Here is a 22,228-nt window from a genome sequence, read left to right on the forward strand (position 1 = left end):
TGATTTCCTAAAAATGAGGTGATGTGTGGAAAGGCCTCCTGTGTGCGCACACGTGTCCATGGCTGGGCACGTGTATGCATCTCGCTGTGGGAAGGGCCTTGCCCCCCGCGGCCCTGAGCGCTGGATGCACCGCGGGGCAGGCAGGCACCAGCTCCCCCAGCAGCACCTTGGGTTTGCCCGGCTGCTCTCTGCCCGTGCTCTTTCCTCTGCTGTCCACGGGGGACCGGCGGTCCCCGCCCCTGTGCTCCAGAGGAGGAAGGCCGCCGAGCATCCTCACGTCCCTCCTCTGGGAAGTCCTCTCTCTGAAGGTGGGCCTCGCCCATGTCGGCCCGGGGCTCGGAGTGGCCTCTGCCCATCAGACAAAAACGCAAACGTGAACAGAGCTCAGTGCAGGGCCTAAGCCGGCACGTGTGCCCGGGCGGGGGGTGGGGGCCTCCAGGCCTAGTCACCGCGGCCCATGAGAGGCGGCAGGAGGGTGGACTGGCTGGGCAGTGGGCAGGCGACCCAGGCCGGGCGGTGCCACTCAGAGGTGGTGGTTGCTCTGCAGCAGGGAGGTGACAGTATTCTGCAGGGCCACGGCTACCTTCTTGGAGGTCTTGCGCAGCAGTGGGCTGTCAGGGTGGTGCTCCTTCAGGTGCAGGACGTGGCCCTCCTGGCTCTCAGACGTGCAGCCACACTCCTCACACACGTACAGCTTGGCCCGCCGCTCCTTGTACGCGTACTTCTGCTGCACGCCATGGATCTTCTTGAGATGAGACTCCAGAGAGCAGCGCTGCGTGAAGGCCTTGTCACACAGGCTGCACTTGTAGGGCCGCACGCCTGCAGGGAGGAGAGCGCGGGGTGTCAGGGAGCTGACAGGAGCCCCGTGAGCAGCTTCCCCACCACAGCGAGGCCAGGCCACCTGACTCTGGGGGAGAGGAACCGAGGAGGCCTGTCCCGTCTCCAGCTCCCTGAGGGACCAAACCGATTAGCCGAGGGGGGCTTCCGCCCGAGTTCCAGGACACCCCTCCCAGGCTGTGGATCCCCCACCAGGCAGGGGCTGGAGGAGCTCACTGCCCCACCCCAAGGGGCTCCTCTCACCGGTGTGGGTGCGGACGTGTCTCTTCAGGTCGAATGTGTCATTGAAGCCCTTCCCACAGTAGGTGCACAGGTGCCTCTTGACGTCGTTGTGACACTTCATGTGGCGATTCAGCATGCGCTGGTAGGTGAAGGCCTTCTGGCAGATGTGGCAAGTGAAGAGGTCTCCACTGGGACTGTCCCCCAGGGTCACCTGTGGGCGAGGATGGTGTTTGTGACAGCCGTCCGGGAGCAGGGGCTGCAGGTGGGCATGCTGGGAGGATGCAAACACCGGCCCCCAGCCGCCCACGGAAAGCCGAGCTCGCCCTCCGGAGGCCGCACCTCTGCGCCCCTGGCTCACAGATCAGCGCTGGTGGGGCTGGAAGGAACCTTTGGGTCAATGGTCAGGCCTGCTGTTGGGTTCCCGAATCCCCTGCCACCCGCCCCTTTACACCTCTAGAGATGTGCAATGAACTACCTGTAGAAACAGCTGGGGTCACCGTCCCCTGTTAGGAAGGCCTCCCTTCCTGGGGCTCAAAGCTGCTGCCCTGCACCTGGGCCTCTGTCGGCCTTCTCTGAGGGAGGACAGGGGCACGACCAGGATATGGCCTCTGTCATGGCCATGGCCCCCCGAGGCCGCCACTCGGAGCCTGGAGCCCAGCCCCCTGCTTTTACTGGAGCCAGGCCTGACGCAGTATGAGGGGAGGCCCCTTGCCATCCTCACAGCCCTCTTGCTTATAAACCTGCTTCATTTCTTTTGTAACCACGGAAAGGCTCAAATCTTTTCAGATGTGGAGATGAGTACCATGAGTAGGGTGACTCATTTAGGGCCAGTCTTATTTTATCTTTACCTCCCAACCTCCCCCTGGCCCTGGATCATTTGGAAGCAAATCCTGGCCACGCTCTGCCCCTCGGGAAGGATGCTGCTCCGCGTGACGGCAGTTCCTTTCCGGCCCTGTGGCCGGCACAGACAGACATGGTCTCGGTCCTCCACGGCCATTAACGTCCAGAGGCTGCTTGTGCTGCGGGTGGCCCTGTTGCTGTCACCTCCTCCTGTCACCCATCACATCACACTCTTCTACTGCTTCTGGCCCCAGGGAAAGGCCCCCTATTGCCGGCTAGTCAAGACCTTTTGGGTCAGGACCCACTTCTCGGGCGCATCTGCCATCCCGTGCCCTCTGCCCTCTCTCCACGCCCTCCCTACCGACCAGGGTCCAAGGGATGAGAGGAAGGCCCACAGGGGCTTGGGGCCACTGTGCTGGTTCCCCGGCCAACCGACCAGCAAGTGTCTGGGTGGTTCCCCTCTGGTTACAACACACGCTTGGCCTACACGAGGAAGAGGGGAAGGAAGGGCATTCTGCTGCCAGCTTTCTTCAGTCCTTTGGCACACAGAACTACAAGATTCCTTCCACTAGATCGGTGCTGGCAGGTGCTTCCAGATCCTAGACCTTTCAGGAATGCAGGCCCAGCCAGGGACAGCCTCGCTGTCTGCACGCTCCTCGAAAGCAGGGGCATCTCTGTTGCCCCACGCCCTCCTTACTGCTCCCACTGCAGAGGCTGAGCCCAGCAGGCTGCTCCCCACCCCCCCGGCCTTGCCCTAGGTGCAAGGCCTCAGATGCCAACGGGGCCGCAAGCGGCACGCTCGGGTGAGCTGGAGACCACCGGGCACGTGCCTCAAGGGACAGCTAACCACCAAGTGGACTCCAGAGCTCACTCTCAATGCGGCACGGAGGGGAAGCCAGGAGAAGGGGTTGAGCCAGGCTCACGTCTCCCGCTTTTCCTAGGACTAGCAAAGAGGTACCTCCCCTTAAGGACAGAAACAAACCGAAATAACTCCTGGAATGGACTCCAAAGGGTGAAATGTCTCTAGAACCCTGCCGCTTCTTCCCAATGCATGACGTTGTCGCTTTAGACCTGCTTCTCTTCTCCCCGCACCCCCCATGCCCTGCTGGGTCCACTTCTCGGCAGAAACCTGGACCCAGATCCAAGGCCAGCCTCTGTCTGGGTCTCATTGTACCCGGTCTTGTGGGCTGGACACAGGTCTATAGACATGCTCCTGATCCTCGGAGACAGTGTGAGGGGCAGTACCTTCATCTTGGTGCGCAGGAAGCCGTGGTCTCTGCTCTGGGGGTCTGCCAAACGACTCACGTCTTCGGAGGGCAGCTGGGCTACCACGCAGGGTCCAGGGGCCACACTATAGCTGGAGTCCCGAAGGCTCATGTCCAAAACCAGGGGGCAAGATGGGGGTTCAGCCACCGACGGCTCTGGTTCCCGGTAGGGCTGTGGTGGGCAGAAGCCCAGACTGACTGCAGAGAGAAGAACAGCCAGCTGAGGGGTTTGGTGGGGAGAACAGGATTCAGTGGGGTCTCAGGACAGTTGCCTGGCAGTGGGCTGGCTGGGCCCGGGAGCCTCCGCCTGCCCCTCGCAGGCACATGGCAGAGCAAGCTGCCCCCAGCCCATACACGCTGCCCCTCCCTCCTGCCCCATTAAGGTAATTACAGGGGACGTCCGCCAAGCACCACAGCCCACAGGCCTGCCCGCTGAGTAATTTGTGTCTTAGCGGAACTGGGAGGACCGAACCTGCCCTGCCAATTATCCCTCCCGAGTTGTCTGCCTGCCCCACCTGGGCCAGTCCCTCTGGATTCCAGGTCTCATCCATGCTCCTGAGTGGACAAGGGGCACCACCGGAGGCCCTGGGCCCAGGGATTCATCCCTGGCCCTGATGGGTCCCCAGTGACCTGGGCCACTCTGGGCTGCTGCTTCAGGCCAATTTAGCTGCTGGCCTTTGGGGGACCGGGTGGTCCCCCAGGCTGGCTGGTGTCTGCTGCTGCAGCTCCTCAGGGTTCTAGGCTCCCCACTCCCACTGGCCAAGCTTGGCAGGCAAACAGGCCAGGTGAGGTGGAGCAGGGAGGAGGTCAGGGAGCAGCAGGTGGATGCGGCCTAACAGTCTCCCGGGCGTCGTGCCCAGCTATTATGCAACCCGCCCCCACGGCAGGGACCGCTCGCTGCGGCACAGTGAGGGCTGGGCTCCCAACCTCCGCCCTCCAAGGCACCGATACCTGGCAGCCCTTTGCGGCGGCCGCTCCCCACGACACACACCTCACGCTAAACCCCGTTGCGGAGCAGAGAAGAGGAAGAGTTGTCTGAGTGACAGTGCCACGGAGGGGACGGGTCTCAAAGCGGAGCAAAGCGGAGCAAACTAGCTAATGTTTTAATTTATCAGTAGTTTTCTTCCCCAAAAGGCTAAACTCTATACAGTGGACCCTTTAACAAGGCAGGGGTTAGGGGTGCTGATCCTCCACCCCCACAGTCAGAAATCCAAATATAACTTTTGGCTCCCCCAAAACTTAACTGCCCAGAGCCTCCTGTTGCCTGGAAGCTTACCGAGAACAGAAACAGTCGAGTAACACGTATTTTGTACATTCTGTGTATTATAACAATAAAGTAAGCTAGAAAAGAAAAAAATGTTATGAAGAAAATCCTAAGAAAGAGAAAATACATTTACAGCGCTGTGCTGTATTTATGGGAAGAACCCCATGTCTGAGTGGCCCGGTGCGCAGTTCAAACCCATCTTGTTGGGCAAGGGTTCGCTGTACTTAAACCTCATAAGCTACGAGCATTTTCCAAGCTTCAAAAGGAAGAATCAAGAGTGGCAGAGGAAGGAAAGGATGAGTTGCTTCTGGGAGGCCGAGTAAAGGTCTCAGACCCGCGGACAAGGCCCAGTGCACCCCCTGCCTCACGGCTGCTGAGACAGAGAGGCCGAGGACCCGGGGAGGGGCGGCCCCAGGGCAGGGGGGCTGGAGGCAGAAGACAGGGAAGGCCGAGGACTACTGATGGAGGAAGCGTGAATATGAAAGCACTGAAGAAGTTTCGGGAGAGGCCCTGGCTCTCGCCCCCTCAAAACACAACAAAGGTCTGACAAGGGAAGAACGCGCCTGCCTGCCGCCCAGAACCCGTCCTGCTGGCACTGGCGTCCGTCTGTCCGGGGGACTTTAATGAGCCACCTCATTCCCGGAGCTGATTCACCAGTGCCTGGCCCCGGCCCGGCCTCTGAGCTGGCGTGGCGCCTCTCTGCGAAGCCTGGGAGGCTGGCCGGCAGGCCCAAGCTCTCGGGGTCCCTGCGGCCTCCCCACAGGGACGGGGGCTGGGAGGGGGCGGGGGTGTGGCAGAGTGCTGGCAGCTTCTGATGCCACTTTACCCGCTACCAGAGGGAGCTCTTGGCCAAGAATTCAAAGCTGAATGACAATTTCCATTTCTCAATCCAGGTAGTGACAAACAGAACAGAAACCTCTCCCCTCTTCTGTCCTTCCATATCGGATAGCGTGAGCGAAGCTCCTGGAAGTTGGAGCCTGGCCAAACGGCCTGCACAGGCAGCAGCCGAGGGAGGAGTGATGACAGGTGAGGGCTCACTGGTTTGTGCTCCGAAGGAGTTGTCACTCTTGGCTCCCTTGCGCCACCGAGGGGGTGGCAGTGTTCAGGGTGGGGGCGCTGCGGATCCACCCCAGCCGGGGAGCCCGGGGAGACCGACTTCCTGTGCCTGCCTCTCCCACTCCGCAGCAACCCCGCCGAGCTGGTGCTGAGGAGCAGGGGACAGGGAGGGAGCCAGGGGCAGGGGACCCTGTGGGTGGGGATGTTTGCCTCATGCCATCCACCCCGCCAAACCTGTCTTCCCGCCACCCCCATGAGCCTGGCCCTGATGCCGCCGCACGCACACGGAATGCTCATCGGCGTGCCGCTCCTGGCACTGGGTGGCACTGGGTGGCACTGGGTGGCACTGGGTGGCAGGAGGCAGGAGGCAGGAAGCAGAACTGGTTGGGCCCTGCCTGTGCTGCTCTCTGTCCCCTAATTAGATGTTTCCGGCAAGGCGGCGGCTGCAGCTATCCTCGCCCGCCCACAGCTGCGGAGCCCGGCAAGGCCAGACCAGCCGGCCCTCTCCCTACTCCCTCGGGCCTTCGCCGGTTCCCCTTCGGTTGGCCCAGCTCACCTCCGCTGGGTGACGCTGAGGGCATGGGCAGCTTTCCACCCAAGGGCCGGCTCCCCGCTTCTGGCCCCCAGCAAGTCCCCTCTGTCGCAGACGGCAAGCTGGCCAAATACCGGACAGAGGGCCAGGTCCTACCGCTTGCCGGGCCTGGAGTCACGGCTGCTCCCTAGGGCGAGCAGGTGGGGCACACGTGAGGACGCCTAACCTCTGACCACATGGGGGCGGGGGGGCTGACCTGGGGGTGAGGGGGTGTGACTCAGCGCCGAATGGGGAGCGACAATGTATCAGCAAGACCCACGCTGGGTGAGGTGGCCTTGCCCCCTTACCAGGAAAGGCAGGGGTCCCCTGTGTCCATCTCCCCCAGCCCCCGCAGGTCAGCTCGCAGTGCCTGAAAGGTGGGCAGCCTTGGAAACAGTGGGCCCGTTCCTCAGCCTACTGCTTCCCTTCTGTGAATGCCAAGTTTCTCTCGCAGGCAATATCCTTCTCCCCTTTCCCAGCTGCCTTTTGTACTGTGTCCGTAACGAAGTCGACACCGGGCACCTGAGCCCGCGTGCCAGGGTGGGTGGCCCTGACCAGCCGTGGACCGTGCCTCCATTTGCCTCCTCCCCGCCTCTTTCTGGCCAGCACAGGGCTGGGCACCCCGTGGGACTGCGAACTTGTTGAAAGTGGACATCAACAGTGGCCACCCTTCGCTCTGGTCTTCCCTGTGCCCAGAGGACTTGCCCTCACCTGCTCTCTTTCTGGGACAAATGGTGTGGCAGGAGTCTGTCTCAGGTCACCGCAGCCTGGAGCAAACGGCTTGGCAGCTTATGGGACAGCGCCCCACGGGACAGGCCCGAGCCCCATCCAGGCCACTGCGCAGGCCCAAGCTGCTCTCCCGTCCCCATCCACGGCAGATACGTCCTTCCCTGCCAGCACTTCCCAGGAGTTAGAGGAGGACCCTCACTGGGGGCCTGATCTCCCCCAGCCCCCTCTCCCTGCCACCCACACACATGTACTCTGGGGCCCAAAGCGGACTTGAGAAGCCTGTCCACATTGGCCAGAGCCAGGCCGAGCAACTCCGGTCCCCCACACCTCGGCCTGACTGCCTCCTGGGGGTGGGTGTGTTGGTGAACTGGGAGGACAGATTGCAGAGGCCCCAACGCTGGAAAGGGGGTGCCTGGGGGCCTGGAAGAGGCCCTGGGATGCCCCCATCTGGGAGCATGTCATTTCGGCTTCCAGGCCACTACCAGGCTCATCTACCCTCAAGTACCTTCCTGGCTTTTCATTGTGACTCAGCAAGGGCTTGGAGTATGGGGCTTCATCCCTGTTTCTCCGGCTTCCCCTTTGGCCCAAGAGATGGAATTTAGCCCTTAGGTACAGGTGCTTAGGTTCCTCCTCAAGAAGCCAGCATTACTCCCTGCATATTAATATTGATATAACAAAGGAGAAATGCCTTGGGAGATGAGGGGCGGGGAGTGAAGGGCTTAGGCCAGACTCTTGGGCCCAAATAGGTAGCCTGCAATCTCCTTTCCGCTGTGAGCTTTCAGCCCCCTGTGCCCACCTCTGGGCTTTTCCCTTGGCTTTGGAAGGGGAGTGAGGCCAGGAAAAGGTTCTGCCCTGGGGGTGGGAACTTCTAGAATCGTGCCTCAGGGAGAGAGGCTAGAGTGCTGGTCAGACTGGCGCCCTGAGCCTTCAGTCAGTAAAAGTGTCTCTTTCCAGGGGCTCTCTGATGCCTTAAGGGTCTCAGAGGGCCCCGGCAGGAAGGTCAGACCTCAAATGCTTCCCTGCTCCCCAGCTCCCCCAGGGCCTCTTCCCCAGGGCCTCTCCCGGTGGGACTGGGGTCAATGCTTAGCTGGTCACAATGTGCTGAGTCTGTGAGGTGGGGTGAAGGAAACGTGCCCAGCCGGCTCCTGGGGTCATGGTCGGCTAGTGATGGAATGGCTCAGCCAGGGGACAAGCCACCACAAAACACACTCCCCACTCTCCAGCCATCTGAGGCACCCAAGCATGGCCCGAGAACATTCCCTTTCTCATTTCCAAAACCTGTGGGAAAACTCTCCAGTGGGCCACATGGCTTTTAAAGGCTCAATTAAGTGCTTTGCCTTCTACCTTTGCTTCACCCCACAGGACTCTCCCTCCCCAGAATGATGAGGGCAAATTCTCACCTGTGCCCTCCAGGTTTTGACCCGGACCCAACTATCTTGGCCGATCCTATAGAGTGAGAGGTCTGCAGAGCTCCCCTCACCTGGACAGCACCAGCAGGTGGCAGAGAGCACCCAGAAGCCCTTGCCCGTCACCTGATGGGACAGCCGCTGGGATGGAGGCCTCCCCCACCACTCCTGCAACGGCCACCAGAACTGTGGTGGGGAAAATCACCAGGATGCAAGGAAGTCAATGATTTGAACAAACGGAATTTCTTTGTCCTTTGTAAAAGTCAACACATGATCTGTTACTGATTGGGATGTGAAATAAAACTAAAAATAACAGCACACCGAGTCTCGCAAGGCTCAGCTCACCTTTAACACAGTCCAAGTTCAGTTTATCAGATCCGAAGGAGCAGCTAAGCAGCAAGACAAACACAGGTGAGGGAGGAGGCAGGAGTGAAGAAGGGGCTCCGTTCCTCTCCTGACCCTTCTGGAGATGGAACACCAACCTGCCAACCCGCCAGGGAATTTGGTCACCCAGGAAACTATAAACAGAATCCTGGGCCCACACCCTAATCCACCTCAGGTGAGCTGGCAGCTCACCGGCCTTTGGGTCTCAGTTTCCCCTGGTTTTAAGGAGGCTGTAGAAGCAGCGCCTTGAGATAATCTGTGAAACATCCCAACAGCGTCACAGGCCATTGGATCCTGGCAGGTCAGGCCACAGAGATGTCACCAGTACACCCACAGTCTCCACCAATTTATTCAGGAGAGAAACTGAGGCAAGAGCCCTTACAGGGCCCCTCACTGCCCTCATTTCACCACTTTCCTACAAGGCCTGGGGCAGTGCCAGGGAGCCTGCAGATCAAGGGTCAAAGTCGGTTGGTTAATTACAACCTCTGCCCCCGCCCCCCACCTCCCTTGGAGGCTCTGGGCAGGGTGTGCAGCGCAGCCCCCGCCCCACCCCCAAGTCGTGGGGAGGGGGAGTTCCGAAGGAAGCTGGCTTTCTCCTGACTAAAGATTTTCTTGGGTGTGGAGGAGGACGGAAGGCACAAAAGTGTTCTCAGGGCTTCCAGAGGAAGATGCCACTGGAGAGAGAAACAACGCGGGTTACTCATTCAACGTTGACTCGGACGCTCTCACGGCGTCCTCCCGAAACAAGCTGGGTGCACCAGCTGCCCCGGGGGCCTGGTCCCCTGGCCGTGGGCTGGGCTCCTGAAAAACACTTTCCACTCAACTATGTCCTCTGCAACCGTGTCCTCTGCAAGGAGGCGCGTTTCTAACAGCGGTGAGACCTGATCCCACCTTGGTCCTCAGGACAAGCGGGGTGCAGCCGGGGCGCCTTCCCCACGGTCTCCGCGCACTCCGCGGGGCGGCTGGCCGGGAACCCCTGGCGGCCTGACCCCCACCACGACCTTCTGGCCACCAGAGTGTGGGAAAGACGGACAGATCCATGAAGGCGGCTTAAACGAGTTTTCTCTTAACATTTTGCACAAATTGCGGCCGAAGCTCCAGCTCACTCCCTGTGCCCCCCCCCCCAGGTGGCATCGCTCCAGTGCCTCCTCCCGCCTCATAAAAGTCCCGGCTTTCTGGATTTACGACGTGAGAGTGGAGGGTCGCCTGAGCGGTGACACACCCCGTTGCCTCCCTGCGCCGCGGCTCCGGCCGGTGGAGGGGAGGGCGGCACCGCGCGGGTTCGCGCGCCACGGACCCGCCTGCCCCCTGCCCAGCCGCGGGGCTTGGCAACGGCTCTCGCCCCCTCCCGGCGGCCCCCGCCCCCTCCCGGCGCCGCCTCCTCGGCCGCCCTGCCCTCCCCTCCCCTCCCCTCCCCCCGCGCCGCGGGCTAACGGGGCCGCGGCCGCTTAAACATAAAATCGGGCGCCCCGGCTGCGCCCGCCGCGGGACTCCGCGTCGCTGCGCTCCGCGCGCCCGCCGCCTGGACGGGGCCCCCCCGCCCCTCGGGCGCCGCAGGCTCGAGGGCGGCGGAGGGCTCGCGGCCGCGGACTTGGCCTCACCTGGCACGTAGATCTCGCCGCGCTCCTCGTCGGGGAGCTCGCTCCAGTTCCTCTTGCACGTGGAGACGCACGGCTTCTTCACCAGAAACGCGCGGGGCATTTTCGAACCCTCCTCGCCCGGCACCGTCCGCTTCCGTCACCAGAGCCGGGAGCCGTCCCACCGTTCCCGGGCCGAGCCGGAGGCGGGGGAGGGGAGGGGGCAGTTCAGGGAACGAGTCGCCCAAGTGCCCCCACGTTCGGCGGGGAGACCGTGCCCGGGACGGTGCGCGCCCGTTTCCAACTCCGCGGGGCCGTCGCCGCCCTCCCTCCGAACGGAGGCCCTTGCAGCCAGGTGCACCGGGCGGCGGGGGGAAGCGGCAGGTAAGCGTCTCCTGGCTCGACTGGCGTCCCCCGCGGCCGCTCGGGAAGTCTTAAAGTGCGAGCCGGACGGACGGGTTCACGCTTTATTGGCTCGCGGCGGTGTGTGTTGGTGGCTGGGGCGGGGTGGGGGGGGTGATCTGAGCTAATTAGCTTGGAGCGTCCCGGGGAGCGACGGCGCATGCGTTGGGAAATAACGGTGACAACCCACCTATTTGTTACCTGTCGAACCGGTTTCCATTCCGCTGCCGGTGAGGTGGCCTCGCGGCCTGGGCGGGGTGGCCGGGCGGGGGCGGGGGGCGGGCGTGGGGCACCCAGCACCCGGCTGCCCCGCCGGCCGGGCCGCCGCCCGCCCCGCCCGGGACCTCCCAGCTGGGAGCGCTAGCGTGCGCAAACGGAAGTTTGGGAGTTTCGGAGGGAGCCGAGGAGGGGAGGGGGCAACGTTATGTGCACCCGCGCTCGCACGCTCTGCGGGTGATGAAATGAAACTCGCCCAACGGGGCCCGGCCCGTCTCGGCGCGCCCCGGGCGCCTGGGGAGGCGCGAAGCCGTCGGGCGGGAACGGGCGGCCCCGCCCACACTTGTTGAACCGGGCCTGGGCCCAGGCGGCCCGGATCCCGAAGGCCTGGCTGAGCAATTCGTGGTTCAGCCCAGAGGTATTTGCTGGGCTCTGGCTCCGTGCGGGTAGGCACGCGAGGCCCCAGGAGCGCGTAGGCCAGTGGGCGTGCCCGCGGGGACGACGCGGCCACAGTACAAAGCGGAGAGTGCCGGCCGGAGAGCAGATCGCTCATCACGGCCCGGAGCCCGCTTTCTGGCCAGGGAAGTGTGGAAGGCTTCCTGGAGGATGGGGCGTTTAAACCTCTCCGAGTCCACTGAGATTCGAAAGACCTCAGCGCCTTAGTCATTGGGGCTTACGCTCCCGCAAACACTCTCATCCTGGTCCCAAAGGGCCAGATTTCAGGTGCAGCAAGGCCGAGGCCAAGGCCCCCTGAAGAAGTCAGGCCCAACCTACTTTGCCTGGTGGCAGCCACTGCAGGGCAGAGGGCTCTTGTCTGCTTTCCCCCGTTGGCCATCCTCGGCTGAGGTTCAGCCTGGGACACACACCCTCCCCCTCACCCCCCCAATCATTCAACAAGCTCTGCCCAGCCCCCAGATTTAGCTGGAGGGAGGCCCACCCTCGGAGCGCTTGTTGCCTTCCAAGTTACTGTGACACTTTGGCGCCAGGCTGCGGCTGGGCTTCTCTTACCAGCTGGCCTACTGAGGTCAGAAATGGGACCCCTTCCTCTCTTTAGCTCTCCTTCTACCCCCATATAAAATAAACATTTCAGGATCTCTACCACACATACACCTTTCCCACGTGTTAAATGTTTGCTGGAACAGATTAAGAAGAAATGAGTCTGATAAATGAATTCACACAATTCAAAAGTCAGGAGTCAAAGGGGAGCAGAAGGCTGGTGGTCGGCTTCCGGGCAGGCCCTCTACATCCCCCCACAGGTGGTCCAGGAGCACCCCGAAGGTGGGTGGGGGGAGTGTGCACTTCAGGGGCAGATGGGCCTCCTCCCTCACTCCCTCCTGGGGCCTGTGAGTTTGGCCAAGGGGCTTTCCTTTCCAGCCTGTTTCCTAGTCTATCACCTGAGAATCCTGTCACCTACCTCCTGGGGTCACTGTGGGCTCCCGCAGCTCAGAGCTGTTTGCCCCTTCCTCTCCCAGGGCTCTGCCTTCTTGCACCCCAAACGTACTTTGTCAGCCCTCCCTTCTTACCTGCACCCTTTGGTTCAACTGGCATGAAGTGAGCACCTACTATGCACTTACCTTTCGAATAAATCCTGGAGAAACAACATTGACCCCTAACACAGTCTGTCTAGGAGGTAAATTTAGTTAATTAATTCAACAGATATTTATTGAGCATTTCTGCTGGGCCAGACCTTGCCAGGGGCTTGTTACACAGTAGGTGCTTAGTGGAAACTAAGTCTTCACAGATGACCTTGGACACAAGAAGCGCAGTCTTTCTCGTGGGTGGGGGGGTTAGTAAGGAACAATTCCCATGTCTCCACTTGTAGTAAGAATGTTACACAGCGTCCAGAGGGAGGGGATAGTCACCCGTGCTGTCCCCTCCTATATCTCCAGGATCTACAGCTGTACCTGGCACATAGTAGATGATCGATAAATACTTGTTGCATGAATGAATCTCTCTTTTTCTTGACTCATGTGACCCATTCAGCCTTTCATGTTCCAACTTTTGGTAGAGGCATGGATACAGAGCAAATTTATTATAAGGAAAGCAATAGGGCAGGTTCGGTGATAAAAGGCAACTGACACGGGCTGTCAGGGAAAGACCGAGAGACTGGTGGGGACGGTGCAGAATGTGCCTATCTAAAAGGGCAGTAACAATCATGTCATCTGAGCATAGAAACCCAATGTGGCCACATCCGTCCATTTTCGAAAAGAAGCCAAAAACCCAGATTTGTATGTGAAATCTACCAATTTTTAAAAGTTGGCTCAAAAAAAATTTTTTTTAAGATTTTATTTATTTGACAGAGACACAACAGAGGGAACACAAGCAGGGGGAGTGGGAGAGGGAGAAGCAGGCTTCCTGCGGAGCAGGGAGCCCGATGCGGGGCTCGATCCCAGGACCCTGGGACCATGACCTGAGCCGAAGGCAGATGCTTAACGACTGAGCCACCCAGGTGCCCCCCCCACCAAAGTTTTTTTTTAAAAAAAACATGTAACGAGTCAAACAAAATACCATTGAGGGTCAGATTTGACCCACAGGCTGCTGATGTGTGGTCTGTGGTTCATGAGCAGCCCTGGAACGAGACAATGTGCGTGAACTTGGATGAACACCAAGCTCCGTGAGGGCAGGCACCTTCTGCTCCATTCACACGGTGTCAGATATCATTCATTCATTCCTTAATTCAGTCAACAAATATCGAACACCTATCATTTGCTTGGTACTGATGATTCTGTGATGCAAGGCAGAGAAAAAAGGAAACTTTTAGTGGGATGCATGACTTCAGTGATGGGATAATGACAGGTGGGGGTGCTGAGATCTGAACAAGAGGTAGGGGCCAGCTGTGCGAGCAGGCAAGAGCCAGATCCGCAGAAGGAACAGCTGGTGCCCCAGAGTGGGGGTGAGCCTAGTGTATGTGAGATGAACCAAAAGACGAGGTGGCATTAGGAGGGAATGGGAGGGTGTGAGAACTGAGGTTGAAGAGGCAGGTGTGCCATGTCATGTGAGGCTCAGTGGTGGGAAGCTATGGTAGAACGGAGTAGTAGAGAGACCAGTAAGGAGACTACTGCAATTGTCCGAGCAGGAGGTGATGGTGGCCTGGGCCATCTGCAAACGGAGCCATGAGCTCTGATTCTAGGTGTCCTGAGTAGACCTCTCTTGTTGGTATAGTGTTGGGACAAGGGTGTGAAGCAAGGCAGAACTCCAGCAAGCAAGCAAGGACCGTGCTCCCCAAAGAGTGGTGGCTGGCTCCCGCCTTTGGTGCTGGGCTCCCAGCCTGAGCAGCCTGGGGAGAGCTGGGGCAGGAGTTAGATGGAGAAGGCATGGAACAACCCCTTCCTGTTCTCAGAGAAAGCTTAGCAGGGGAGCTTCGAGGGGGTGGAGGCAGGTCAGGGGCTGGGAAGCAGGGAGGCTTGAAGGCAGAAGGGCTTCCGGGAGATGAGATGTGCTGCGACAAGCAGGAAAGGGCCTGGAGTTGGCCTGCCCCAGACTTTTAGTCTCTGGGCACTCGAACCAAGCCACCTAACCTGTCAGGGCCTCAGTTTACACATCTGTAAAGTGGGGCTCCTAGTTCCAGCTCTCTTCCTCAGAGCGGTCAAGAGATGTTGATTTGCTTTTGCCTGGAAGTCTAGCAGCCTTTGAAAATGGACTCAGCCTTAAAGCAGGCTGATGGTGCCCCCGCCACCAAGGCCTCTGCGTGGCTCGAACAGTGGCCTCTCCAGCGTTATTTAACAATAGCCTCGGGGAGGCTGCAAAGCCCCTGAGAAGCCATGAGTGCTGTCAGGACACCGACCCTCCACCTCTGCAGAGTTCCTGCCCGTGGGCCTCCCAACATCCTACTGTCAGGGCGGGCAAAAGGCTCCCTCGGCGGAGCTGGGGGGGGGGGGGCAGTAGCCAGAGGAGGAGGGGCCATCTGGGCCATCTGGAGCCTCTGGAACAGTGCAAAGAGAAGCCAAAGGTTCCAAGGCTCTCCACGGTGGCTGCACGTCTGACCTGCCAGACTTTATTCCCTCCTCAGTTCCCACAGCCTTCCTCATCACGGGGACTGGAATCATCAGCCCTCAAGTACTCAGGGCCAAAGCCCAGAGTTGTCTGTCCCCTCTTCCCTCACCCTCCACATCCACCCACCACCAAGTCCCGGGAGCTCCCAAATCGTCGGGCACGCGCCCACACCTCCATCCGCAGCTACGCCCTGGGCCAAGGCCCTGGCGCGTTTCACCCTGGCCACAGGGCAGCCTCCGGAGCAACCTTGGCCCCCTTCCCCCACCGGCAGCCAGCTGTCTCCCCTTGGCCCAAGCCCTCCCGTGGCTCCCATGGCAGCTGGGGGCCTCGTGCACTCTGGTCCCTCCCAGCCTCCTGACCGCTCGCCTCTCCCTTCCTGCTGGTTCTGCGTGTGCCAGCCACGCTGCTTGCCCGCCATCCACCAAGCCTGCCAAAGCCTGGTCCTGCTCAGGCCTCTCCTCCAGTGTGCCTTCCTCCCAGAACGCTTTTCCCCACCTGATGACTGGTTACCTCTTGTCATTCAGGTTTCAGCCAAGTGTCCCCCTTCCGAGAGGCCTCTCTGGCCACCTAGCTAAATCCTTGTCCCCCAGTCACCTCCGGCCCATTACCCTGTCCTATTTTCCTTGCAGCATTTTTTACTCTGAAATTTTGGTTTCTCCTGTTTGTTTATTGTCTGTTATCCTCCCCCCCCACAACCATAAGTTCTGTATACAAGGGACCTCTTTCTTTTAATACCGTTTTAGTAGCTTTACTTAGATATAATTCATATACCATAAAATTCACCTTTTTAAAGTATACAGTTCAGGGGGTTTGGTATCTTCACAGAGTTGTGCAGCCATCACCATGGTCTTCCAGAACATTCTCATCACCCCAAAAGAAACCCCGTAAACATTAGCAGTCAATCCCCATTCTGCTCTTCTCCAAGCCGCTGGCATCCATTACTCTGCTTTCTCTCTATGGATTTGCCTATTGAGGTGTTCTTTTTTTTTTTTTTTTTTTTTTAAAGATTTTATTTATTTATTTGAGAGAGAGAATGAGAGCGAGAGAGAGAGGGTCAGAGGGAGAAGCAGACTCCCTGCCGAGCAGGGAGCCCGATGCGGGACTCGATCCTGGGACTCCAGGATCATGACCTGAGCCGAAGGCAGTCGCTTAACCAACTGAGCCACCCAGGCGCCCCTGAGGTGTTCTTTTTAAAGCATCCCTGTATCCCCAGGGAGCACCCAGTGCTGGGAAGATGGGTTGGCCATGTCCCCATTTTACAGATGAGAAAACAGGCTCAGGACCCCTCGGGAAACTGACTTTCCCTTTTCCAAGCCTTGTGTATAGGATCTCCCCAGAGCTGGGCTACACCGGGGAGGCTGGAAACCCATCAGGAGAAGAAGGAATGAGGTGTGAACATTGAGTTGGGGGAGTTCCCTGCTCGGCCACCTGGCTGCAGCCCACACCTGGGCCCTCTTGGCTGGGAGGTCCCTTTCCCAGGCAGGCCTGCTGACTGTGGATTCAGGGAACGTTCATGCCCTCGGTGCTGGTGCGCTGAGCTTAACTCTCTGCCTGGCCTGTGCCAGGGACAGACCAGTGCCACCCTCCCACAGGGGAACAGGGCAGGGACATCTGGGCAGGCAGGTAAGGGGAAGGCCCATCCCAGGACCTGGACACCCAAGAGGGCTGCGGGTAGCTGGTGTGGAAGGAGGGCCAGGTCAGGGGCAGCAGGGGGCCGTTTGCTGACGTCCAGCCTCCACCTCTTAGGAGCTCTGTGACTTTGAGCAAGTGACTGCACTTCTTTGGGCTTTCATTTCCTCATCTGTGAATGGTACCCATCCCCAGGTACCCCAGGGTTGCTGTAAGCCTGGGAGTCCATGTGAATGCACCCACCACATCATCGGGAACCACACACAGGTTCCCTCCCTCCCTCCAGACCCCTGGCCCCAAGGAGCCAAGGCCCAGAAACGCTGCTGTCAGAGGCCGAATGAGGGCCAAAGCCAGTGGCAGATTTCCTGACCCTTTGAAGCCTGTCTCTTCAACTGTAAACGAGGTTTAATAATCATTGCTCCCTCCCTGTGAGTGGTGAGGGCTAGGGGTGTGTAGTTATCAGCACCCTCTGGGCCTCAGACAGGGAAACCAGACAGGCTCCTTGTTACCCCAAGCTGCCTTCCCTCCCAGGGCTGCTCTCATCCTGGCCTCTTTCATCTTAGGTTTAATTAGCCAGGCTGCCCCACCCCACAGTCTCTTGGGCGGGAGTCATCACTCCCATTTTATAGATGGGGAAACTGAGGCACCTAGAGGGAAGTGGTTTGGGGCTGCCGCCTGTGAGTCAACTATGGAGCCAGGGCCCAGAGGAGTTGGGACTGGGCTTTCCAGCTGGACCTGTCCCTCAGGGTGGATCCCTGTCTCCATCCCCCTGGCATCCCTGGCACCGCGGGCACCCAGACAGCCTCTTTTCCAGCTCTCTCTACCCCACCACTCCCTACCACCTCCCATCTGAGGACAGGGTAGGGAGGGGCCTGCGAAGCCTGGAGAAAGGAGAGAAACTAGTTGGCAGCGCTAACATGGGGGCTCAGGTCTGTTTCATCTTCAAAGCCGGCTAATTAGAGCCAAAGGCGTTACTGTAGCCTGTGGGGCCTGGACGCCCGCAGTTCTGGGCCCTGGAAGCCAGCGGTCAGTGGGGCATCTGCCGTGGGGGTCCCGGGGCCCAGGAGACAATGCTTGGTGAGCTCCAGGCGAGCCCCCTGAGTGTCCCCAACCAGCTCCGATCCAGCCCTCTGGAATTCCAAGAGTGCTGGGTTCGTGGGCTGCTTGGCCCTAGGTCTTTAGTGGCGAAGTCTCCGTTTCCAGGTCCGTGCTAGGCATGCCGTGAGCCCTGTGATCCACCGGGCCCTGCCACTCGGCACGTCTGCATCCCGTTGTTTCCCCGGCTTCATCCAGGATTATGGCCTTGCCCTGCCAGCTTTACCCTGGCTCGGCTGCCGCAACCCTTGCCGACTGTCGACTATTGGTATGGCCTAAGGCAAAGGTCAGCAGTTTCCGCCCGCGGTGACCCCGGCGCCGGCTCCGCGCCCCCAAGCCCAGCCGGTGGGGGGCCGGGGCGGCGTCGGAGAAGCGAAGCCAAGCCCTGAGGCGCCCGCCAGACCGGTTCGGCCGGGGCTGCGAGGAGCACTTCCTGCGGGCGCTCTGGGACCGCACCTCGCACACCCCCCAGCGGACACCGTGGGAGCCCAGAGACCCTCACCCCACGGCCCCCGCATGGTGCGGAGCGCCCGGGCGCCGGCGGGGGGCGCGCTGATTGCCATCGCGGGCGCGGCGGGCGCTGTCCCCCGGAAGGCCCTGGGATCGCAGTCCGCGCGCGGACGGGACCCCGGCATCCGGGAGCCCGGGCCCACCCAACTCCACCGCCTCTGCCCGGGCCTGAGGCGGTTTCGGGGAATGGGGGCCCGCGCGCAGCGGGACAGTTACTCAGCCCCAGCGAAACCGGCGAGTCGGCACCTGCTGGCGGGGCGGGAGGGAAGGCGGCGGCCCCGTTACGGCCCCGCCCCCGCCGCCCACGCGCCGCGGGCCCCGCCCCGCCGCGCGCCGCCGCCCGGAAGGAGCCGGCGGGCCCGAGCGCCCGCCGCGGCTGAGTCAGGCGAGGTGAGAGCGGCCGGCCCGTTACCGCGGGCGCCGGGGGCCGGGGCGGCGCTGTGGTTTCGGTGTCGGCAGCGGGCGGGCGGCCTAATGAGCTCTCGGCACGCACCCCGCGCCGGCGGCCCTGCCCCGCGGGGACCCGTGGTTGCCCGCTGTGGTGTCGCCCCCGAAACCTCTCGGTTTCATCTCGGGGTCCGGGCGCGGGGTCCCCGCTGGCGTCTGCGCGCGGCAGGGGGCGGCTGGGATTTACGAGGCGGCCCTGGGGTGACGGAGGCCCCTTCGGAGTGCGCACAGGTGCTCGGGCGCCCTCTGGCGGCCGCGGGCCTGACCTTCCCTCGCTTCTTTGCAGGGACCTGGGTGCCGGACCATGGGACCGCCGAGCCGGGAAACCTGGGCCCAGCGCCTGGGCGCTTTCCGGGCCAGCCCGTCCGCCTTCATGGCCGGTACCGAGGGTGAGGATCTGGGTCGTGACCTGCTGAGCGAACTGAGAAGTGAGAAGCTGAGCGAACAGACCAAGGTAGGCCCTGTGTGCACCCCCTGCCCTGGCCCATCTCGCCACCTCAGCCCGCCGCGCCCTACACCTCATTTTCGTGATTCCCACCCAAATCCCCCATCCCCAGGTTTCCTTGCTGGCCCTGAGCCTGGAGTACCCAGCCCAGCTGTGGCCGGACGCCGCTGCGGCCGAGGCAGCCGCCACCTCCCTGTTGGACACCTTGGTCCTTCTGCCCCCACGGCCCTCAGCCCTGCGGCGGCCCCTGCTGCTGGCGGCCACCACAGCCCTGGCGGCCGGAGATGCGCTGGGCCCCACCTCGGCAGCCTCCCGCCGGCTCCTGCCCCTACTTCTTGGCTTGGCCTCGGGCCGCGATCTGGGCCGAGGCTTTGGCCCCGCCTCGGAGCAGCGCCCCCTGCAGGCCACAGCGTGTGAGTGCCTGCGGGAGCTGGAGAGCTGCAAGCCTGGGCTGCTGGGGGGCTACCTGGGGCTGCTACGGAGCCTGCTGGGGCAGGAAGGCCCGGTCCAGCCGCTCAGCCTGCTGCTGGCACTTGCTCTGCGCAACAGCTTGGTGATACAGGCCAGGGCGAGGGCCGGCCTGCAGGGCCTGCTCGTGGCCGGGGATACGCCCGCGGCAGGTGGTCCCTGGAACTGGACACTAGCTGAGGACGGGGATGCCCACCTTCAGCCCCAGGCACCCAGCTGGCCGGCTGCCGAGGAGGAGGCGTGTGGCCTTGCAGTGCTGGAGCCCAGTCCTGAGGAGGCCCGGGAGCTGCGGGCTGCTGTGGCCCAGCTTCTGGACACTTCCTACCTGCTCACTCCTGTGGCTCAGGCCCAGCTTCTGTGGCTGCTGGGCTGGGCTCTGCGGGGGCTTCGGGGACAGCCGCCAGTGCTCTTCAAGCCACAGTTGGTACGGCTACTGGGCACGGCCCAGCTGACGCTGCTGCACGCCGTTCTGGCGCTCAAGGCGGCCTTCGGTGAAGCCCTGTTCACGGCCCAGGATGAGGCCTTGCTGCTCCGCCGGCTCACCTTGGCCGCCCAGCACCCAGCCCTGCCCCTGCCCGCCCATCTCTTCTACCTGCACTGCTTGCTGAACTTCCCTGAAAACTGGCCTCTAGGCCCCACAGGAGAGGAGACGGCCCCCCTGCTGCTAGGGCCCCGGCTGTGCCGTGGCCTCCTGCCCAGTCTCCTGCATGACCCGTCGGCCCTCCTGGCGCACCTGCAGCTGCTGTGTCTGCTCTGTGCGGAAGATGAAGAAAAGGAGGAGAAAGGCCAGGATTGGTGTCCCCAGCGTTACCTGGGGGAGCTGCTGGCTGGCCTGCGGCAGAGGGCAGCCCTGCATGGGGGCCCCCGGGCCTTGGCCACTCTCTGCTTCCAGGCCTCCTACCTGGTGGTTCACTGCCTAGCCACGCAACCTACGGTGCTGACACCGTTGACCCACGGCCTGGCCCAGCTGTACCGAGCCCGGCCTGCACTGGCTCCCCATTTCGTGGATCTCTTGGATAGGGTGGGCCCTGAACTGGGGGAGCCCCTGAGAGCGGCCTTGCGGCAGGAAGTGGTGTCCAGGCCGGGCAGGGACGAGGCCCTTCGTTGGCACCTGCAGATACTGTCCAAAGTGGCAGACGGGAAGGCTCCAGGTGCCACCCTAGGCTTCCTGCGTGCGGCGGCGGCCCACTGCTCGGACTGGGGCCTCCAGCAGGCGCTGCTGCGGGTCTGCCGGGCTTTGCTGCGCGCGGGGGTCGCGGGAGGCCTGGCCGACTTGCTGCAGGCCCTGGCCAGACAGTTGGAGGACCCTGATGGGCGGGACCACGCTCGCCTCTACTACATCCTCCTGGCCCACCTGGCGGGGCCCAAGCTGGGGGTGGCCCTGGGCCCCTCGCTGGCCGCCCCTGCACTGACCTCCTCGCTGGTGGCCGAGAACCAGGGCTTTGCCGCGGTGCTGATGGTGCGGGAGGCCCCGGCCCCGATGCGGCTAAGTGTGGGGCCCCGCAGGGCGGCGGGCCCGGTCCCCGTGCTGCAGCTGCACGTGGAGGTGCTGGAGCCGCTGTACTCCGTGGAGCTGCGCTTCCGAGTGGAAGGACAGCTGTACGCGCCCCTGGGCGCCGTCCACGTGCCCTGCCTGCTCCCGGGCCGCCCCTGCCGGCCTCTGCACCTGCCGCTGCGGCCCCGTCGCCCGGCTCCCGCGCGGCTGGCCGTGCGCGCCCTGTTCTCCACGCCCGCCGGCCTCACGTGCCATGCGCACCTGCCGCCCCTGCCCGTGACCTTCGCCGACCTTTTCCTGCCTTTCCCCCGGGCCCCCGACGGGGACAACCAGGGCTTCTTTGAGGAGCTCTGGGACTCCTGCCTGCCAGAGGGCGCCGAGAGTCGCCTCTGGTGTCCTCTTGGGCCCGAGGGGCTGGAGGCCTTGGTGGCCCGCCACCTGGAGCCCTTTGTGGTGGTGGCCCAGCCCCCCACCAGCTACCATGTGGCCATCCGCCTGCCCCCAGCCTCGAGGCTGTTGTTGCGACTGGAGGCGGCCCAGGGGGACGGAGTGCCCGTGGCCCTGCGGACTGATGACTGGGCCGTGCTGCCCCTGGCCGGGGACTACCTCCGTGGGCTGTCAGCCGCTGTCTGAACCGGGAGGCCAGGCCAGACCCTGAGTCGGTCTTGCCCAAAGGAGGGTACCGAGGGCCAGGACACAGTCCTGCGGCTCTTTTCTTAAAAAAAAAAAACAAAAACTTACATTCACCAATGACCTTCACTGGTTGGTTTTCTTTTGAGCCCTGGCTGGGGGCATGCACACGGGGGTGGGGGAGGAAAGGCTCCAGGAAAACTTCCAGACTAGGAACCCCCGTACTGCAGGGCTCCAGAGTTTCTTCCTGCCGGGCAAGTGGGAGAAAAAACATCCTTGTCTCTGCTTCCCAGAGCCAGAGAGGGTCGGGCCTTGGCCCAAAGCCATGCAGCAACTTAGGAACATGGGAGCTGGCCTTGGGCTTCCTCACCTGGGGACCAGGGCTTTTCAGTGCCAGAGCTTTGTGGGGTCCCTGCCCCAGTGAGCTCAGGCTAGCTAGGACGACGGTCCAAAGGCCAGAAACGGAGGCGGCTGCAGGGGTCCGGTGGCCCCCTCCTGGGGAGGGGGCTCCCCATGCTGCGTTGATTGGAACCAGCTCTAGGAAGGGCCCATCAGTACAGTTTGGGAGCTGAGAGAGAGAGAGGCCCCACGATGTGGGCTACAACGAGGCTGACTTTCCCTCACCCCAACCCCACCTGTGAGCCTAAGAATCTTCTAGATAAGACAAACTCGTACCCCGTGGCCTTTTTCCACATACGTGAGATGCTTTGGGTTCAAACGTATTGAGGCCATCTCTAACTGCCAGGC

The 22,228-nt window shown here is 61.9% G+C and overlaps 3 protein-coding genes across 6 annotated transcripts in view; 2 read left to right on the top strand and 1 right to left on the bottom strand.

The window, feature by feature from the left end:
- The window catches only part of LOC118526364 (uncharacterized), a 37,546-nt gene extending 29,005 nt beyond the window's left edge, over positions 1 to 8,541 (top strand). For all 3 annotated transcript variants that reach the window (XR_013442267.1, XR_013442268.1, XM_078057774.1), the window contains exons 13-15: positions 5,322 to 5,454; positions 5,907 to 6,216; positions 8,147 to 8,541. Coding sequence is in view for 1 of the 3 variants with exons in the window: in XM_078057774.1 (XP_077913900.1) it covers positions 5,322 to 5,454; positions 5,907 to 6,216; positions 8,147 to 8,204 (501 nt within the window). In the remaining 2 variants the exon portion in view is untranslated. The remainder of the gene's footprint in view (positions 1 to 5,321; positions 5,455 to 5,906; positions 6,217 to 8,146) is intronic.
- On the bottom strand, positions 524 to 10,310 carry OVOL1 (ovo like transcriptional repressor 1). Its single transcript, XM_036077614.2, has 4 exons — positions 10,176 to 10,310; positions 3,145 to 3,362; positions 1,081 to 1,270; positions 524 to 819 (listed from the first exon to the last, which is right to left on the bottom strand). The coding sequence occupies exons 1-4, from the start codon at positions 10,273 to 10,275 to the stop codon at positions 524 to 526; spliced, it is 804 nt and encodes a 267-aa protein (XP_035933507.1). The 5' UTR covers positions 10,276 to 10,310.
- AP5B1 (adaptor related protein complex 5 subunit beta 1) lies at positions 10,165 to 21,604 on the top strand. Of its 2 annotated transcripts, none has more exons than XM_078057773.1 (3): positions 10,165 to 10,535; positions 18,730 to 18,897; positions 19,001 to 21,604. In XM_078057773.1, the coding sequence occupies exons 2-3, from the start codon at positions 18,748 to 18,750 to the stop codon at positions 21,482 to 21,484; spliced, it is 2,634 nt and encodes an 877-aa protein (XP_077913899.1). In that variant the 5' UTR covers positions 10,165 to 10,535; positions 18,730 to 18,747; the 3' UTR covers positions 21,485 to 21,604. The 2 variants fall into 2 exon arrangements, with proteins under 2 accessions (XP_077913899.1, XP_035933512.2); XM_036077619.2 differs by lacking the exon at positions 10,165 to 10,535 and adding an exon at positions 18,276 to 18,386.
- Positions 21,605 to 22,228: the final 624 nt, after the last annotated feature.

The sequence above is a fragment of the Halichoerus grypus genome, chromosome 11 (assembly GCF_964656455.1).
Source record: "Halichoerus grypus chromosome 11, mHalGry1.hap1.1, whole genome shotgun sequence".
In the NCBI taxonomy this organism is placed as follows: Eukaryota; Metazoa; Chordata; class Mammalia; order Carnivora; family Phocidae; genus Halichoerus; species Halichoerus grypus.

What these genes read in the sequence shown, in the direction of transcription:
- AP5B1 (XM_078057773.1), top strand. Translation starts at nt 18,748, where the DNA reads ATGGGACCGCCGAGCCGGGAAACCTGGGCCCAGCGCCTGGGCGCTTTC. An exon ending in AGCTGAGCGAACAGACCAAG is followed by an intron (nt 18,898 to 19,000) that starts GTAGGCCCTGTG and finishes CCCCATCCCCAG; the next exon opens with GTTTCCTTGCTGGCCCTGAG.
- OVOL1 (XM_036077614.2), bottom strand. Translation starts at nt 10,275, where the DNA reads ATGCCCCGCGCGTTTCTGGTGAAGAAGCCGTGCGTCTCCACGTGCAAG. An exon ending in TCCTGCGCACCAAGATGAAG is followed by an intron (nt 1,271 to 3,144) that starts GTACTGCCCCTC and finishes CCTCGCCCACAG; the next exon opens with GTGACCCTGGGGGACAGTCC. An exon ending in ACACGTCCGCACCCACACCG is followed by an intron (nt 820 to 1,080) that starts GTGAGAGGAGCC and finishes TCCTCCCTGCAG; the next exon opens with GCGTGCGGCCCTACAAGTGC.